The sequence below is a fragment of the Salmo trutta genome, unplaced genomic scaffold, assembly GCF_901001165.1.
Source record: "Salmo trutta unplaced genomic scaffold, fSalTru1.1, whole genome shotgun sequence".
NCBI classification, from domain to species: domain Eukaryota; kingdom Metazoa; phylum Chordata; class Actinopteri; order Salmoniformes; family Salmonidae; genus Salmo; species Salmo trutta.
Genome location: NW_021822699.1, coordinates 346,006 through 366,136, shown reverse-complemented (window position 1 = coordinate 366,136; position 20,131 = coordinate 346,006). Strand labels below are relative to the sequence as shown.

General features: G+C 46.6%; 1 protein-coding gene and 1 long non-coding RNA gene across 2 annotated transcripts in view; both read left to right on the top strand.

The window, feature by feature from the left end:
- Positions 1 to 20,131, top strand: part of LOC115183752 (uveal autoantigen with coiled-coil domains and ankyrin repeats protein-like) — a 28,824-nt gene that overhangs the window by 5,816 nt on the left and 2,877 nt on the right. The window contains exons 3-16 of the mRNA XM_029744847.1: positions 2,087 to 2,144; positions 5,797 to 5,867; positions 6,090 to 6,196; positions 7,073 to 7,254; positions 9,475 to 9,512; positions 10,357 to 10,398; positions 11,508 to 11,615; positions 11,854 to 11,886; positions 12,136 to 12,228; positions 12,403 to 12,433; positions 12,542 to 12,591; positions 13,605 to 16,346; positions 18,118 to 18,273; positions 19,493 to 19,558. Coding sequence (XP_029600707.1) covers positions 5,799 to 5,867; positions 6,090 to 6,196; positions 7,073 to 7,254; positions 9,475 to 9,512; positions 10,357 to 10,398; positions 11,508 to 11,615; positions 11,854 to 11,886; positions 12,136 to 12,228; positions 12,403 to 12,433; positions 12,542 to 12,591; positions 13,605 to 16,346; positions 18,118 to 18,273; positions 19,493 to 19,558 — 3,717 coding nt within the window. The 5' untranslated portion in view covers positions 2,087 to 2,144; positions 5,797 to 5,798. The remainder of the gene's footprint in view (positions 1 to 2,086; positions 2,145 to 5,796; positions 5,868 to 6,089; positions 6,197 to 7,072; positions 7,255 to 9,474; positions 9,513 to 10,356; positions 10,399 to 11,507; positions 11,616 to 11,853; positions 11,887 to 12,135; positions 12,229 to 12,402; positions 12,434 to 12,541; positions 12,592 to 13,604; positions 16,347 to 18,117; positions 18,274 to 19,492; positions 19,559 to 20,131) is intronic.
- Positions 2,153 to 3,261, top strand: LOC115183753 (uncharacterized). Its single transcript, XR_003874061.1, has 2 exons — positions 2,153 to 2,770; positions 3,008 to 3,261. It is a non-coding gene; the product is annotated as an uncharacterized LOC115183753 (long non-coding RNA).

Below are 20,131 nucleotides of genomic sequence, written 5' to 3'. Positions count from 1 at the left end.
GTGTAGAATTCCAAGCCCCCAACCCCTCCCTTAGCTGTTATCTGACCTGGCTACTCGTTTTGGGACCTTGTTGCTAGAGAGAGCAGGGTTTTTCTAGTGGGCCCTGAGAAGGCCTGAGTTAGGAGACCTTAAAGGCCTGCTGTTGGCATTGAGCCTTTAACAGCTCTCTTGGCTGTCAATGCTACAGCATTATTGTCAGCCTCTGTCTGTCTGACTGTCTCTGTCTGTCTGGCTGACTGTCTCTGTCTGTCTGGCTGACTGTCTCTGTCTGTCTGGCTGACTGTCTCTGTCTGTCTGGCTGACTGTCTCTGTCTGTCTGGCTGACTGTCTCTGTCTGTCTGGCTGACTGTCTCTGTCTGTCTGGCTGACTGTCTCTGTCTGTCTGACTGGCTGACTGTCTCTGTCTGTCTGACTGGCTGACTGTCTCTGTCTGGCTGACTGACTGACTGTCTCTGTCTGTCTGACTGACTGACTGACTGTCTCTGTCTGACTGACTGACTGACTGTCTCTGTCTGACTGACTGACTGACTGTCTCTGTCTGACTGACTGACTGACTGTCTCTGTCTGACTGACTGACTGACTGTCTCTGTCTGGCTGACTGACTGTCTCTGTCTGGCTGACTGACTGTCTCTGTCTGGCTGACTGACTGACTGTCTCTGTCTGGCTGACTGACTGACTGTCTCTGTCTGACTGACTGACTGTCTGACTGTCTCTGTCTGACGGACTGACTGTCTCTGTCTGACTGACTGACTGTCTCTGTCTGACTGACTGACTAACTGTCTCTGTCTGAATGACTGACTGACTGTCTCTGTCTGACTGACTGACTGTCTCTGTCTGACTGACTGTCTCTGTCTGTCTGACTGACTGACTGTCTCTGCCTGACTGACTGACTGTGTCTGACTGACTGACTGACTGACTGACTGACTGTGTCTGACTGACTGACTGACTGACTGTGTCTGTCTGACTGACTGACTGTCTCTGTCTGTCTGACTGACTGACTGTCTCTGTCTGGCTGACTGTCTCTGTCTGGCTGACTGTCTCTGTCTGGCTGACTGACTGACTGTCTCTGTCTGGCTGACTGACTGACTGTCTCTGTCTGGCTGACTGACTGACTGTCTCTGTCTGGCTGACTGACTGACTGTCTCTGTCTGGCTGACTGACTGACTGTCTCTGTCTGGCTGACTGACTGACTGTCTCTGTCTGACTCACTGTCTCTGTCTGACTGACTGACTGTCTCTGTCTGACTGACTGACTGACTGTCTCTGTCTGACTGACTGTCTCTGTCTGAATGACTGACTGACTGTCTCTGTCTGAATGACTGACTGACTGTCTCTGTCTGAATGACTGTCTCTGTCTGAATGACTGTCTCTGTCTGTCTGGCTGACTGTCTCTGTCTGTCTGACTGACTGTCTCTGTCTGTCTGTCTGTCTGACTGACTGTCTCTGTCTGTCTGACTGACTGTCTCTGTCTGACTGACTGTCTCTGTCTGACTGACTGTCTCTGTCTCTGTCTGACTGACTGTCTCTGTCTGACTGACTGACTGACTGACTGTCTCTGTCTGACTGACTGACTGTCTCTGTCTGACTGACTGTCTCTGTCTCTGTCTGACTGACTGTCTCTGTCTGACTGACTGACTGACTGACTGTCTCTGTCTGACTGACTGACTGTCTCTGTCTGACTGACTGACTGACTGTCTCTGTCTGTGTGAGATGATATCACAGTGAACACTATGTTGATAGCTTTACGTGGCCCTGCTGCAGAGACTTATCCAATTGGAGATGCAGCCGCCAGGAAGATTCTGTCACTTTGATGCCATCCTCAAAGTCGGGACTCAAACGGGATTGAAACGAGTGACAAATTGCGAAAGGTCTCGATGCTTTCGTCTCGTTGTATAGCAAAGCTACACCAAAACGTTTCTCCCCTGAATGTTGCCATCCCGTTGTATAAAAATAGACCTAAGTGATTGCTCCCACAGTGTTCTTTTGAGCGATGCAAGCAGAAATGTAAGAGGAGTTTTGTCAGGGTGATTGGCTCATAGGTTTTTAAGAGGCGTATGACATTTAAGATTATTTGTGTGGTTTTGCAGCACAACTGTCCTGTGGGGAATGTGGACTTGCAGGGGAGGACAGCTCTACACGATGCTGGTGAGAAACAGTTTGGATCCTTCTCCTCTGTCATTACAGTAGATGCTTTTTACTTCTCTACTTTCTCTAATTTGGTGTAATGAGCTACCCAAGAGATCCTAATGAACACTGGCAGACAGATGAACACACCAGAGTCGGTACAGAAATGTGCTTTGAATAGATGATTGATGACCCAATGCAGTATTACACTGTATGACATTCACTTCACATACTATCATGACAGGTTCCTGATAGATTGATAGGAATATGATAGATTGATAGGAACATGATAGATTGATAGGAACATGATAGATTGATAGGAACATGATAGATTGATAGGAACATGATAGATTGATAGGAACATGATAGATTGATAGGAACGTGATAGATTGATAGGAACGTGATAGATTGATAGGAACGTGATAGATTGATAGGAACGTGATAGGAACATGATAGGTTCATGATGGGTTGATAGGAACATGATAGAATGATAGGAACAAGATAGGAACATGATAGAATGATAGGAACATGATAGGAACAAGATAGGAACATGATAGAATGATAGGAACATGATAGAATGATAGGAACAAGATAGGTTCCTGATGGGTTGATAGGAACATGATAGGAACATGATAGGAACATGATAGGTTCCTGATGGGTTGATAGGAACATGATAGAATGATAGGAACATGATAGAATGATACGAACAAGATAGGAACATGATAGAATGATAGGAACATGATAGGAACATGATAGAATGATACGAACAAGATAGGAACATGATAGAATGATAGGAACATGATAGAATGATACGAACAAGATAGGAACATGATAGGATCATAGGAACATGATAGGATCATAGGAACATGATAGGAACAAGATAGGATCATGATGGGTTGATAGGAACATGATAGGTTCCTGATGGGTTGATAGGAACATGATAGAAAGATAGGATCATGATGGGTTGATAGGAACATGATAGGTTCCTGATGGGTTGATAGGAACATGATAGATTGATAGGAACAAGATAGGAACATGATAGGATCGTGATGAGTTGATAGGAACATGATAGAATGATAGGAACAAGATAGGAACATGATAGGTTCCTGATGGGTTGATAGGAACATGATAGGAACAAGATAGGAACATGATAGGTTCCTGATGGGTTGATAGGAACATGATAGGAACAAGATAGGAACATGATAGGATCATGATGGGTTGATAGGAACATGATAGGTTCCTGATGGGTTGATAGGAACATGATAGATTGATAGGAACATGATAGGTTCCTGATGGGTTGATAGGAACATGATAGATTGATAGGAACATGATAGGATCATGATGGGTTGATAGGAACATGATAGGAACATGATAGAATGATAGGAACAAGATAGGAACATGATAGAATGATAGGAACATGATAGGATCATGATGGGTTGATAGGAACATGATAGGAACAAGATAGGAACAAGATAGGAACAAGATGGGTTGATAGGAACATGATAGGAACATGATAGGAACAAGATAGGAACATGATAGGTTCCTGATGGGTTGATAGGAACATGATAGATTGATAGGAACATGATAGGAACATGATAGATTGATAGGAACATGATAGATTGATAGGAACATGATAGAATGATAGGAACATGATAGGTTCCTGATGGGTTGATAGGAACATGATAGATTGATAGGAACATGATAGAATGATAGGAACATGATAGAATGATAGGAACATGATAGGAACATGATAGGTTCCTGATGGGTTGATAGGAACATGAAATGGACTGTGGAATTTGACAGTATAGGTTGTGTCAAGGTTGATTTTCACTCGCACAAACATTTCCATCAGGGCGGGGTGCTTGGTCGAGGCGAAGAACATTTAATAGGCTAAAACGCTAATTAACGCTGAGCTACAGTATATCCCCTGAAGACACGTCTGCTCTTCAGTAATATGATCAGATTTTCTGGAATGTGCTCCACTTCCGATGCTTGAAGAGATGATTTACTCTGATAGAAGTGGCCTGTCAATACTACGAGCCCAATATGGGCTGAGCAAAGTCCTTTAAGGCAAATATGAACACAAGCACTCCATTCTGTGTCTTTGAAGTGATGTACAACAAAACCTCCAGTACATTGGAATCACATATAGATTCACCTGTTGCACACACGTTTATCCTTACCCTACCTCTGCATGCGAGATGTAAACGTGCCAGAGTGAACGCGTGCTGCACAGGATTGATTTCCCATTACTATGCCAGTCCAATACTGAGCTCTGTGTTCATTACTATGCCAGTCCCATACTGTGCTCTGTGTTCATTACTATGCCAGTCCCATACTGAGCTCTGTGTTCATTACTATGCCAGTCCTCTACTGAGCTCTGTGTTCATTACTATACCAGTCCTCTACTGAGCTCTGTGTTCATTACTATACCAGTCCCATACTGAGCTCTGTGTTCATTACTATACCAGTCCCATACTGAGCTCTGTGTTCATTACTATACCAGTCCCGTACTGAGCTCTGTGTTCATTACTATGCCAGTCCCATACTGAGCTCTGTGTTCATTACTATACCAGTCCCGTACTGAGCTCTGTGTTCATTACTATACCAGTCCCGTACTGAGCTCTGTGTTCATTACTATACCAGTCCCGTACTGAGCTCTGTGTTCATTACTATACCAGTCCCGTACTGAGCTCTGTGTTCATTACTATGCCAGTCCCGTACTGAGCTCTGTGTTCATTACTATACCAGTCCTCTACTGAGCTCTGTGTTCATTACTATACCAGTCCCGTACTGAGCTCTGTGTTCATTACTATACCAGTCCCATACTGAGCTCTGTGTTCATTACTATACCAGTCCCGTACTGAGCTCTGTGTTCATTACTATACCAGTCCCGTACTGAGCTCTGTGTTCATTACTATGCCAGTCCCGTACTGAGCTCTGTGTTCATTACTATGCCAGTCCCGTACTGTGCTCTGTGTTCATTACTATACCAGTCCCGTACTGAGCTCTGTGTTCATTACTATACCAGTCCCGTACTGAGCTCTGTGTTCATTACTATACCAGTCCCGTACTGAGCTCTGTGTTCATTACTATACCAGTCCCGTACTGAGCTCTGTGTTCATTACTATACCAGTCCCGTACTGAGCTCTGTGTTCATTACTATACCAGTCCCGTACTGAGCTCTGTGTTCATTACTATACCAGTCCCGTACTGTGCTCTGTGTTCATTACTATACCAGTCCCGTACTGAGCTCTGTGTTCATTACTATACCAGTCCCGTACTGAGCTCTGTGTTCATTACTATACCAGTCCCGTACTGAGCTCTGTGTTCATTACTATACCAGTCCCGTACTGAGCTCTGTGTTCATTACTATACCAGTCCCGTACTGAGCTCTGTGTTCATTACTATACCAGTCCCGTACTGAGCTATGTGTTCATTACTATACCAGTCCCGTACTGAGCTCTGTGTTCATTACTATACCAGTCCCGTACTGAGCTCTGTGTTCATTACTATACCAGTCCATTACTGAGCTCTGTGTTCATTACTATACCAGTCCCGTACTGAGCTCTGTGTTCATTATTTTGATGGCAAGATCCTGGAATTATTCAGGCACTGTTGTCCATTTGCTTGATGGTGTGAAATAATGATGGTTTATCTTTGTGTGTCCAAGTGATGGCAGGCTGCTCCTCTAGCGTCAAACTACTGTGTGACAGCGGGGCCTCTGTAAACGCAAGTGATTTTGTGAGTATTGATGTCCAATTCATTCACACCTATTGATCTATAGTGTAGAAAAGTCAACATTTTATTTTGTAAGTTGGGTCACTTGCACAACTGAATCTCTCACTGTCTTGATTACACCTGCTGCTCTGTTTATCCTTAACGGACTACTGTAGTAATGAGATCATCATCACAGCCGTGAATCACTAGCTCTGTTCTTTCTGTCTGTGTGTGTGTGTGCTGCAGGATGGGCGGACACCTCTGGTGCTGGCTACCCAGATGTGCCATCCGCACATCTGCCGGCTGCTGTTGGAGCGAGGGGCCGACATCGCCATCCGTGACAAACAGAACAAGTAAGCTGGTCCATCCAGGGTCCACAAAGCATCACAGCTAGCTACTAAATGAAATGTATTCAAAGCTTCACTTGTTATTTATTCAGTTACAGTGTGTGTTGATGGGGTTCAGTTACAGTGTGTATTGATGGGGTTCAATTGCAGTGTGTTGATGGGGTTCAGTTACAGTGTGTGTTGATGGGGTTCAGTTACAGTGTGTATTGATGGGGTTCAGTTACAGTGTGTGTTGATGGGGTTCAGTTGCAGTGTGTGTTGATGGGGTTCAGTTACAGTGTGTATTGATGGGGTTCAGTTACAGTGTGTATTGACGGGGTTCAGTTACAGTGTGTGTTGATGGGGTTCAGTTACAGTGTGTGTTGATGGGGTTCAGTTGCAGTGTGTGTTGATGGGGTTCAGTTACAGTGTGTATTGATGGGGTTCAGTTACAGTGTGTATTGACGGGGTTCAGTTACAGTGTGTGTTGATGGGGTTCAGTTACAGTGTGTGTTGATGGGGTTCAGTTACAGTGTGTATTGATGGGGTTCAGTTGCAGTGTGTATTGATGGGGTTCAGTTGCAGTGTGTATTGATGGGGTTCAGTTACAGTGTGTATTGATGGGGTTCAGTTACAGTGTGTATTGATGGGGTTCAGTTACAGTGTGTATTGATGGGGTTCAGTTACAGTGTGTATTGATGGGGTTCAGTTGCAGTGTGTATTGATGGGGTTCAGTTGCAGTGTGTATTGATGGGGTTCAGTTGCAGTGTGCGTTGATGTGTCAGTGATGCATCTGTCTGGCCTCTATAGACTTTGTGCTTTGTAGCCTACTCTTCAATGCATTTCATTATGGATGCAATTCAATTATTCATATATCTCTGTGTGTGGTGTGCGTGTGTCCAGGACTGCTCTGACCCTGGGCTGTGAGTATGCCTGTAAGGACGCGGTGGAGGTCCTTCTGAAGAGCGGCGCCGACGTGACGGCCGTGGACAGCTTTGGCCACGACAGTTTCCACTACGCCCGCCTCAGCAAGAACCAGGATCTGGTCAACCTTTTCAAGACCTACCTTGACAACGTCACCAAAGGTCAGAGCACGGCTGTGTCCCGATTTGACCCATAGGACCTATGACCTATGCCCTAGGCACTCCTGTAGATGTGCTTTTCACCCTGTGTGAGGGCTGCCCTGTGGACAAAGGCCACATTTCATTTTCCTTTTTAAACTGTCAGCAATTTTCAAAACTGTGAAACGTGTTTAATCGACTTCAAATACTATAATCATCGTCCATGCCTGGCAGGGGGAGGGAGGGTTTGATGTTTTTCTGTATCTTTCAAATGAGAACTTGATGTTTTCTTAGCCTCAGTAGGGGGGAGACAGGAGCAGCTAGCCCAGAATGAAGAGGTTCTGAGATGTTTCTATCTGCAGTGTAATCTGTAACTCAGCCCGTGCCTCAGAAATACAGAAACCACAGGAGATTGCCGAAAACACCCATTCAACCAGAAGATCAAAAAGAGAGCAAGGAAAAAGTAAAAATGACATGTCTATTGAAAAGCACCAGGTTAAAAAGTCATGCTGCAGAGAAAGTAAAGTTATACACAGAATGAAATGGACTGGGGGAAATTTGCAGCAAAGGTGAAAAATAGGATTGTGCTTTTAGGGAAGGTAACCTGAGTTCAAGTGTGTCAGCTTTCTTCTTTCAGAGGGAATTTATGGTTGTTCATTCAGCGCGGCGTGTGGCTTTGCAGAGTGTTTTAATGTGTGTTTTTATCAAGGCTATGTGAAATAGAGTGCATAAAATGTCCCCAACAGATCTCCTTCACATGAACTTTGTGTATAGAGCCATGCTTTTATCAAAGGCCCGCTCAACTAGAACCCTAGGTAAAGGGCCCGCTCAACTAGAACCCTAGGTAAAGGGCCCGCTCAACTAGAACCCTAGGTAAAGGGCCCGCTCAACTAGAACCCTAGGTAAAGGGCCCGCTCAACTAGAACCCTAGGTAAAGGGCCCGCTCAACTAGAACCCTAGGTAAAGGGCCCGCTCAACTAGAACCCTAGGTAAAGGGCCCGCTCAACTAAAACCCTAGGTAAAGGGCCCGCTCAACTAGAACCCTAGGTAAAGGGCCCGCTCAACTAGAACCCTAGGTAAAGGGCCCGCTCAACTAGAACCCTAGGTAAAGGGCCCGCACAACTAGAACCCTAGGTAAAGGGCCCGCACAACTAGAACCCTAGGTAAAGGGCCCGCACAACTAGAACCCTAGGCAAAGGGCCCACTCAACTAGAACCCTAGGTAAAGGGCCCGCTCAACTAGAACCCTAGGTAAAGGGCCCGCTCAACTAGAACCCTAGGTAAAGGGCCCGCACAACTAGAACCCTAGGTAAAGGGCCCGCTCAACTAGAACCCTAGGTAAAGGGCCCACACAACTAGAACCCTAGGTAAAGGGCCCACTCAACTAGAACCCTAGGCAAAGGGCCCGCTCAACTAGAACCCTAGGCAAAGGGCCCACTCAACTAGAACCCTAGGTAAAGGGCCCGCTCAACTAGAACCCTAGGTAAAGGGCCCGCTCAACTAGAACCCTAGGTAAAGGGCCCGCTCAACTAGAACCCTAGGTAAAGGGCCCGATCAACTAGAACCCTAGGTAAAGGGCCCGCTCAACTAGAACCCTAGGCAAAGGGCCCACTCAACTAGAACCCTAGGTAAAGGGCCCGCTCAACTAGAACCCTAGGTAAAGGGCCCGCTCAACTAGAACCCTAGGTAAAGGGCCCGCTCAACTAGAACCCTAGGTAAAGGGCCCGATCAACTAGAACCCTAGGTAAAGGGCCCGCTCAACTAGAACCCTAGGTAATTTGCATCTAATCAAATTCCATTCTTTAGCACTTTAGTCTACATTTGTCACAAACTAGAATTGCCTGTTCTCCTAGTATCTGGTGCAGCATCAGCCATTTACCCTACTTAACAATTATCTTGTTGTGGCAAATTGATGTCCTTGGTTTGTGGGAGGCGGCTTTAGATGGCTTCATCGGATTTCTCCAACACCTGTTTGTTTTCACGCTCAGTGCTCATTTGAGATTGGTTTCTCATCAAGTCTTTAATCATCATTACTCTGGCATAATTGCTTTTTTTGCATTAAGTCTTTATGCCCGTGTGAAAGTACTGTCCTTGTATCACTTCATTTCAACTTCTCTCCTCAGTCTCCTGAAAGACTTGGTTATGAGAAAACACATTGTATAGATGAAATCATAAACGATATGAGTGACGGGCTGCTCTGACGTGTGTAAGCGGACCCTTTAATTGTTTCTCATTGTATCCACAGCAAAAGAAGCTGCCAAGATGGAGCAGAAAAAGCGACAGGTAACAACGCAGCACTCACTTTAATTGCCAACCTTCATACTGATTTCTGTGCATGGAGATGAACTATCAGATTTAAAACAACACACATCTCCACAGAAAAGATCTCCTAGGCCCTAGGGCAAAGCCTCTTTCCTGCTATGTTGCCTTTTGAGCTGTTGATTAGACTGTAGTTGTTATTATTGAGCTGTATAGTAATCGCTTGACATTTCAACTGTTATTTTCTCTGGGTGAATCCATTGTTTTAAAGGTGAGACGGCTCATAGGCTTACCAAAGGTTTGATGTGAGCTCCATCAAGCAAATAGGATGGGGTTTTATTATTGATTCTGTTAACACTTCCTCATCAAGGCACTTCCTGGGTCATGTGTTCTGTATACATGGATTGATAGATGGTATCTGTGAGTTCTGAACGAGCCGATCCCAACAATACTTCTTAAGTTCAGGTTCTGCTCTATTGAATCTGACCACATTCACCACTCATTGATTTAATATTGAATCTGACCACATTCACCACTCATTGATTTAATATAGAGACGGTCACAAGTGTTTTTACAAAATCACTGTTGTGTTGAAGCTGTTTGCTTAGTGGTGTATTATCATACGGTAAACAGTGAGTTGTCATGTTTTAAACTGTTTACTGTGGAGGCCAAGTGACTCAACTCTGACATTCAGTTGGACATTACTGCCACCTAGTGATGAGATGGATAATCGTAGTTTATTCCCTAATGTCACCACCACCAGAGATACTGTATATAAGGAAATCTCTTACTCTGCTACCACTAGCCATCAGCCCCCCCCCCCCCCCCCTAGTCAATCATGGCTAAATGATAACCTGTGTGTCCACAGCACTCAGTGGAGATGACTGAACAGGCCGAAGCCAACGTGAGGGTGAGTACAATTGTTTTTCTCTGCGTACATTCAATATTGAATTTGATAGGCTGGCTACATTGAGTTTGACCTCGTAGTCCTTTGTGATGGACAGGGATGTAATTACCCAGTCTGAATGTATGAGGACATTAAGCAAGATGTACCCACCAGTATATAGGGGAATCTATAGGCTGGCCTGAGCATCAGCGTGACAGGATTCTACAATGTCCAGGATAATTGAAGGTACTAGTGAATTTATATTTACTATTGGATCTAATTAAACAGATCTATAGATGTTTTCAACTCAGCGATTACTGTCCGCCCTGAGATTGGAAGGTTGGGGGTTCGATCCCAGGTCAAGTCCTACCAAAGACTCTAAAAATGGACCTGATGCCGCTCTGCTTGGCACTCAGCAATAAGAAGATGGATTGGGGGTAAAGGCGTCCGTATGCTTCCCAGCTGAAACAATTCGGGAAGAGTTTGTGCCGTTTTTGTTACTTTTGGACTTCGGTGAGGGTTTTTTCGGCTGTTCGGGCACACAAAGTGTTTTCTAGAGGCAAGCCAAGTTCGGAGCCGAGGTCTACGCCCTTTCGTCGGTGATTGGTCAACAGTAGGGGTACTTCAATGAGAGATGACTCGTTTTCATACACATTTTTTAATTGAGAAATATTACACCAAATATCTTAGATGTAAAATTGCGCGACTATGATCTTTTCGGCAAAAATGTCAATGAATTTCTTCAGATATCTTAGATTAATTCTGACTATTTTCAGTAAGTGTATACTGGCTACGGCATCTCAAAATGGACAAACAGTACTATTGCTGTGTTTTTCTCATTTTTAAAGCGAATGTCTTTTAAGAGAGTATACAAGCAACTCTCGTTGGGTTCGGGTTGTCGAGTTCAGCTAGGCGCCAGCCGAACCGAGGCATGCTGACGCGTTAAGGCCCTGTGACAGACTAGCATCCTGCCCAGGGGGTGTACATGTACTTCAAGCTGACTCATGCTACAGAAACATTTGATAGGATCCTGCCCTGTGGGCTGTTCTGGCTTGGAGAAGGGTTACTTAGAGATTTGTGTGATTTGACTTGTAAATGGATTGTGACTTGTAATGGTGTGTGATGTTTGTCAGGACCTGGAGAGACAGAACGAGAGCCAGCAGGAGACTCTGAGGAAGTTTCACCTGGAGCAGAGGGCTCTAATGGACAAGGTCAAACTACTGCAGCAGCAGCTCAGTCAGGTACACACACACACACACACACACACACACACACACACACACACACACACACACACACAGAGAAAGTAGTGTAGACAACTTCTAGACCAACACGGAAAGTCACTGAGAAGAGAATCAAACACAGTTTGTGCTTCAAGAAAAACATAAGAACTTGGACGGTGACAGGCACTATATATGGTAATGAGTTGTTTGTCAAACCCTCTGATACTTAACTTGTAATCCTCTATATCCTGTGCAGGAAAAACATACAGTGGAATGCATCCACAAAGAGGTAAGGACAGCCACATAACTCAATTGTTTGGGGTGGGAAAAAATGGAACGTTTTACCTATAGATTAGAGAGAGGAATTAGCATGCCTGTTTGTTTGTGGATGTGTGGGTGTTTGTGAGAATGTGGAAAGATTTGATTGGATACCATGCCATAGCTGTATTCATCTGAAAGTTATTGTCCTCAAATGCAACTAAAGTTGCAATGCTGTTGATCTGCTCTAAAGCTCCACGTTGTTTTTGTGCTGAATTAGAGGGAACAGCTGAAGCTCTTACTGAGTGCCAAAGACAGGGAGGAGGGGGCTCGGGCCCCGGAGACTGTCAAGGTTCAGCTCAGGAGCCACATGGTGAGGGACCACAGCCAAATGCCAACCCTGTTACAGCATATGAAATCATCATGGGGTTTTACATAATAATAATAATAATAATAATCATAATAATAAGAAGAAGAAGAGCTCTTGCTTAGGTTGTCTAAGGTTATGCGTGAATGTGAACATAATGTATGTTCTATGTGTTTTCAGGGGGACTACTCTGGCCAGTCTGTTATCAAAGGTGAGTGAGCTCTCTTTAAATTTGACATATCAGAGAATAAGAGATGCAATCAGAGGACCTGAATTAAAAAAGACCTCTTCTGAATTATCTCTGTATTTGTTCTGGCAGGAAAAGACAATGTCCTCGTCAAACAATCTCACAGCCTGGATTCAGCGCAGGTAAACCTGACTTCTTCGTTTTTCTAGAGCAGTGGTTCTTAACCTTGTTGGAGGTACTGACCCCCACCAGTTTCATATGCGCATTCACCGAACCCTTCTTAATTGGAAAAATGGCTCTCTTCACCTTGAATTCAGCGAGCTTTGTGTTCTTGTATTGTCCATCTCCATGCAGCTTAAGGAAGTGTTCTCTTAGTTTTGCCGGTGCTAGACTAGAATTGCTCAACTTGGCATTGCAAATCATGCAGTTAGGACGCTGACTCTCATCACGTTCCGTTATACATGTGAATCCATATTGTACATATTCGTCCGACCACTTTCTTTTTTTGCTCGACATAGTTAGTATGAAGGGATTAAAATATTAAGAAAGAAATCACACGACGTACCATCACGACAGTCACAATTCGACTACTGAGCGCGCCAAATTCCCTGCAGCACAGATAGGCCAAGCGATGTTGCGTGATCACCTGCAGCCAATGATGGCCAAGCGGGGCGTGTCATCACGAATCATATGAGTCGGGTGTGTGTCTTGACCTCCGCCGAACCCCTGAGACTGACTCACCGAACCCCTGGGGTTCGATCGAACCCAGGTTAAGAACCACTGTTCTAGAGCATTATGGCCCGCAATGAAAAGGTAACTGTCATGAAGTATGAAACACACACAGACCATATCTGCTGTGTATTCTAGTCCAGTCAGCAACCATGAGCTTATCATCTCTCTGACAGCCAAATAAACGGCTGAATTCTCATTTCGTCCTGTCAGCTGTTTCTCCCCCAGCAAATGAGAGATTTATTCTCTTAAACCACTGCAGGTAGTTTTTAAATTTTGGGCTCAATATTTTTTTATCCTATTGTAGCCTTCACATCTTCTCAGTATTCTCGTGTCGCTATAGTGGAACTGACTAAGTCAGCGCTCATTGCAAAACCAATATTGGACTGACACTGCTGTGAGTGAGAAATAGGTGTGCGAAGTGTATGTAAATTGCACAATCATGAAACTTTTGTTCCTGCTGTAGGTACTGCAGTCATCCGGTCTTTCGCACTCACTGTCCCGTCCCCTGGAGCTTGCGGGACGTCCTGGCGTGGGCTGGGACCCAGTCGAGGAGGTGGAGGCCCTGCGGCGCGAGCTGGAGACGGTGAGGAGGCGGCAGCAGACTGCCGAGGAAGAGGCTCTTCGTCTGCAGGCGGCACTGGCCCGCAAAAGCCAAGAGTGCCAAGAGCTGGCCCAGAGCCGGGAGACCATCCAGCGGCAGGCAGACCGGCAGGTCCAGGAGCTGGAGGAGGCACTGGGGGACGTCCAGAAGAGGATGCTGGACTCTGAAGCCAAGGTCAAGCAGCTCCAGGCCCACGTGGTGGCGGTCAAGGAGCACCTAGGAGGCCAGGCGGCCGACGAGCTCCGTGCCCAGCTCCACGATGTCAAGGCCAAGTACGAGGGCGCCTCGGCCGAGGTGGGGCGCGTGCGTAACCACCTGAAGCAGAGTGAGAAGGCCCTGGAGGAGTACAAGAGCAGCGAGGGCCAGCTGGCGGTGGAGGCAGAGCGGCTGGGCCTGGAGCTGTCCGCCTTGCGGGAGGAGAGGGATGAGCTGGCAGAGGCTCTGCTGGACATGGAGGCCCTCATTAAGGAGACCCAGGCACGGCAGGGAGAGAAGGTTGTGCCTGCAGAGAAGTTCGACAACATGAAGAACCTGCTGAGCAATGCGGTGGATGAGAAGGAGCGTCAGCTGGCAGAGCTGCGGGAGGACTATGACCGTGTGCTGGAGGAGGTGGCTGAGTTACACAGGGAAATGGACAGCCAGCCAGCCCAGGCCGGGACAGGGGCGGTCCCCCTGCAGGAGCATGAAAGGATGAGGACGACCCTGGAGGAACAGAGTTCCTCCATGAAGAGGAGGCTGGCGGACATAACTGCCAAGAGCCAGGCACTGATCCGCCAGGTAGAAGAGAGCGAAGAGGAGCGGGAGATGCTCCAGGAGCAGCTGGAGGAGCTCAATAGCAGGGTGGAGGCCAACTTCATCCCCCTCAAGGCCCACGAAGAGGTCAAGAGCGCCCTGGAGAGAGCTGTGGAGGAGCTGGAGGAGAGGCTGGTGGAGGCCGCAGAAAGGAACGGCCAGGCCGAGGTGCAGATCCAGAGGCTACAAACGGAGAGGGTCACCCTGTGTGAGAGCGTCACCAGCCTACAGAGCGCTACCGTGCCCTCCGAGAAGTTCCAGAGCGAAGTGGGTGCCCTGAATGCTCAACTGGTGAAGGAACTGGAAGTGCTCCAGAAGAGGTTTGAAGAGAGAGAGAAGGAGCTGGCCCAGGTCACTGCCAAGAACCAGTCTCTGAAACAGAGCCTAAATGGAGAGTACGTGTCCAGAGAGAAACATGAGCAAGTGAATACGGAGCTGAGTGCTGCTTTGGAGAAGGCCAAGGCTGAGCTCTCCAAACTGGAGAAGGAGGGCAAAGAAAGTGAGGAAGAGTTGCAGAAGGTGAAAGAGGGTAGTGCAGAGTTGAAAGAGAAGCTGGAGAATGTTCAGGTGATGATAGAAAATGACTATGTGTGCCTTATAGACCATGAAGCTGTAAGGGTTAACTTGAGCAATGCTGTTGTTGAGGCGGAGCATCGGGCCAAAGAGGCATTGGCAAGCTACCAGTCTGCCCAAGATGGGACAGTAAAGCTTCACCAAGAAATGGAGGCGCAGAAGAAAGAACTAGACACCATCCAGGAAGCTATCCAGGCCAAGTTTGTCCCGTTGACTGCCATAGAGGAGAGGGAGAACTCCTACAACATCAAGCTAAAAGACTTGACAGGAAAGCTCTCGGAGATGCAAGAGAAGTACAACCAGGAGAAGTTGGAGGGGGAACGTCACAAGCAGGAGAAAGAGAAACTGAAAGTGCAGATGGAGTCTGTGCAGCAGAGAATGGAGACAGGCTTTGTCGCCAGTGAAAAGCACAAGGAAGTGGAAGATGAGTACAGGGGTAAAATGGAGGAGCTGACGCTGAGGTTGGTGGACCTGGAGCAGCAGTACAAAGACGTGACTGTGCAGAGGGCAGAGCTGGAGGAGCAGAACGCCCTGTGTAACACTGATATCCAGAGCCTGCAGCAGCGCCTGGAATCCGAGTCGGCCCGGCTGGAGCACTATGAGGCCGAGCACCGAGCCCTGAGGGGCACCATCCACCAAGCCCAGGACGAGTGCCAGAAAGCCAGGGAGGCCCAGCGTGGGGAGGCCCAGAGGGCATGCGCCTTGGAAAAGGAGCTCCAGGGATGCTCCGAGGACCAGGCCGTCCTCCTGCAGCAGCATGCTCAGGCCAAGGAGGCCCTGGAGGGGCAGGTGGCCCAGCTACTCGCTTCCCTTCGCCAGGAGCAGGAGACCAGCGCCCAGAGGGCCCAGAACGTGGCAGCCCTGCAGTCAGAGCTGCTCCGGGCCACCCAGGCCCTGGAGGAACTTGGAGGAAGAGAGGACCAGTTGAGCCAGCTGAAGTCCGAGAAACAACGTCTGCAGGAAGAGACGGCGGCGTTGGGTGAGAGGCTAACTGGGCTGGCAGAGCAGTGCGAGGTGCTCCACCATGAGGCGGCCCAGGCCAGGGAGGACGAGGGCAGGGCCAGGGAGGACAAGACCAGGGCCAGGGTGGAAACTGAGGCCCTGCAGGAGAAGAGCAACACCATGGATAAGGAGATCCGGGAGCTGAAGGAGAGGTACGAGGAGTCGCTCAGCACCATCGGGGAGTTCCAGAGGAGGATCCAGATGTCGGCGGAGCAGACCGAGGTCAAAGACAAGAAGGTAGGAGAAATATTCTGCATTGAGTTGTTGGCCATTTTTAATATGAATAAAATCAACCTAAATGTGCATTACCAGCCAAAAGTTGACACCCCTACTCATTCAAGGGTTTTTCTTTAATTGTACAATTTTCTACAGTGACATCAAAACTATGAAAGAACACAAATGGAATCATGTAGTAACCAAATAAGTGTTTAACAAATCAAAATATATTTTATATTTGAGATTCTGCAAAGTAGCCACCCATTGCCTTGATGACCACTTTGTACACTCTTGGCATTCTCTCAACCAGCTTCATGAGGAATGCTTTTCCAACAGTCTTGAAGGAGTTCCCACAAATGCTGAGCACTTGTTGGCTGCTTTTCCTTCACTCTGCAGTCCAGCTCATCCCAAACCATCTCAATTGGGTTGAGGTCAGGTGATTGTGGAGGCCAGGTCATCTGATGCAGCACTCCATCACTCTCCTTCTTGGTCAACTTGCCCTTACACAGCCTGGAGGTGTGTTTTGGGTTATTGTCCTGTTAAAAAAACAAATAGTCCCACTAAACGCAAACCAGATGGGATAGCGTATCGCTGCAGAATGCTGTAGTAGCCATGCTGGTTAAGTGTGACTTGAATTGTAAATGTATCACTGACAGTGTCACCAGCAAAGCACCGTCACACCACCTGCTTCATGCTTCACGGTGGGAACCACACATGTAGAGATCATCCATTCACCTACTCTGCATCTCACAAAGATACGCTGGTTGGAACCAAAAAATCCCAAATTTGGACTCCTCAGTCCAAAGGACAGATTTCCACTGGTCTAATGTCCATTGCTTGTGTTTCTTGGCCCAAGCAAGTCTCTTCTTGTTATTGGTGTCCTTTAGTAGTGGTTTCTTTGCAGCAATTCGATCATGAAGGCCTAATTCACGCAGTCTCCTCTGAACAGTTGATGTTGAGATGTCTGTTACTTCAACTATGAAGCATTTATTTGGGCAGCAATCGGAGGTGCAGTTAACTCTAATGAACTTATTCTCTGCAGCAGAGGTAACTCTGGGTCTTCCTTTCTTGTGTCGGTCCTCATGAGAGCCAGTTTCATCATTAGCGCTTGATGGTTTTTGCGGCTGCACTTGAAGACATTTTCAAAGTTCTTGACATTTTCCGGATTGACTGACCTTCATGTCTTAAAGTAATGACTGACTGTCATCTCTTTGCTTATTTGAGCTGGACTTGCTCTTTTACCAAATAGGGCAATCTTCTGTATACCACCCCTACCTTGTCACAACACAACTGATTGTCTCAATCAGAAGATAAGAAATTCCACAAATTTACTTTTAACAAGGTACACCTGTTAATTGAAGTGCATTCCAGGTGACTACCTCATGAAGCTGGTTGAGAGAATGCCAATAATGTGCAAAGCGGTCATCAAGGCAAAGGGTGGCTACTTTGAATAATATCAAATACATTTTGATTTGTTTAACACTTTTTTGGTTACTACATGATTCCATGTGCTATTTCATAGTTTTGATGTCTTCACTATTATTCTACAATGTAGAAAATAGTAAAAAATAAAAGTCCTGGAATTAGTTGGAGTCTCAATTTTTGACTGGAACTATATATGGTAAAAGTACGGTAGTATTTACAGTTGGTAAGATCTCAATTTCTCAGTTTTTAGTTCTGTTAAGAAGTTTGGCAGTTTTTCTGGCAATACTTTGGTCCGTTGATATGAGGTTTTCTAAATATGTAGATGGTTATGTATATTCTGGTGCTAACAGCTTTGTGTGTGTTTCAGATCAGCGAGCTGTTGACGGACGTGGAGAGACTGAAGCAGGCCCTCAACGGTCTGTCCCAGCTGGCGTACGCTGGCAACGCTGCACCCAATAAGAGACAGATGCAGCACATCGACACACTCCAGGCCCAGATCAAGAGCCTGCAGCAGCAGCTGGCTGTGAGTGTGTGTATACACACACACACACACACACACACACACTGCAGATGTAGTGGAAGGCAGCCAGTTGTAGCTAACCTAGCATTTCTGTGACATTGCCCTTATTTGACAGTTTAAAAAAATACATACACACAGAACATACCTGTACATTTTAAAACTTGTCAGGGATGACACAAAGTAAATGACTTATTTATGTTGTGGTCCCTTAAATTGTGTGAAGCTGTAAGAATTGACTTGCCTACATAGTGTACATACTTGATTGTATTGACATTTTATACTCATGACAGATGTTGTCCTATAACATGGTGTCATGTCAGTACGCTGCACTAACACCATAATCAGTCACTCAGTACTCTCTGGCTCCAAACATAATGAGCCTCGTTAGTAGGGACGAAAGCATTTTTTCAGTCCAGCGTTAGTTACCGATAATGGGATGTCATTATCTTGGTTAATTACCTTGATGACATAGAGGTTTGGTCCAGACATGATTGATCCTCGTCCCACAGTTAGTTAGTGGAAGTGAACCCATTCTCTGTGGATACATCAGTACATCAGAAAGAACATCTGTGTCAGTGCTCTTACAGTGCATACCAAAGACTATTTGTCTGTCGTATAATTACAGTAACACTCTCGCTGTGTGGTATTACATCCAATTTACCGCTGAGCTGGAAACTATGCGCGACTGAACAAAACACATGTCAGTGCACCTGATTTTCAAGGACGGCCTCTGCCTTCCTCTCTGTCAGCTCACTCTGAGCCTGTGAAATGATGGAGGCAGAGAATGAACTGGTGTACTTTTTTTGAAGTCGGGTCTAGCAGCTAGCCAGAACCCAGATGAAAAGAAAACGAGGTCCATATTAGAATCCTGAAAACATCATTACTCATGCTCTGATGTGAACCCACGGTCGGGCCCACGTTTTGATTTGGAGTTCGCGTTCTTGGCTCTTTCGTTCGATGCTGGCAGTCTTCAGGAAAATATGGACGCCATCTATTTTGCTGTGAAAGACAGGCGTATTTCAGAGGTGCTTGGTAAGGTGGAGCCAGGCAGGCGGAGTCCCTTTGTAGTGTCTGCCAGGTCAGCCCATTGTGGGCCTGTACTCATGTCTCTTGTTCTCTCTCTTGCTCTTCCTCTTCTCTCTCTCTCTCCCTCTCTCCCCCTCCCCCCTCTCTCTCTCCCCCTCCCCCTCTCTTCCCCTCTCTCCCCCATCTCTCTCCACAGGATGCTGAGAGTCAACACAGAGAGGTGGTTTCAATTTATAGAACTCATCTCCTCAGTGCAGCACAGGTCAGTGTGTTTCTTTTAGTTAGTGATTTATTTCTAGTTAAAGTTTAATATAACACACAGGCCTCCCTGGCATCTCTTGCATTTTTGTTGCTCAGCAACTTCCTGAAGACAAATAATATATCTGAAAATAAATGTGATTGTTGATACGATAGCGTCCTAAATGTCTGAGGCTGATGACACCAGTAAGACTGGCCCATAGCCCACACTGCTGACGACCCCAATAAGACTGGCCCATAGACCACACTGCTGACTGGCCCATAGACCACACTGCTGACGACCCCAGTAAGACTGGCCCATAGACCACACTGCTGACGACCCCAGTAAGACTGGCCCATAGCCCACACTGCTGACGACCCCAGTAAGACTGGCCCATAGCCCACACTGCTGACGACCCCAGTAAGACTGGCCCATAGCCCACACTGCTGACGGCCCCAGTAAGTATGGCCCATAGCCCACACTGCTGACGACCCCAGTAAGACTGGCCCATAGCCCACACTGCTGACGACCCCAGTAAGACTGGCCCATAGCCCACACTGCTGACGACCCCAGTAAGACTGGCCCATAGCCCACACT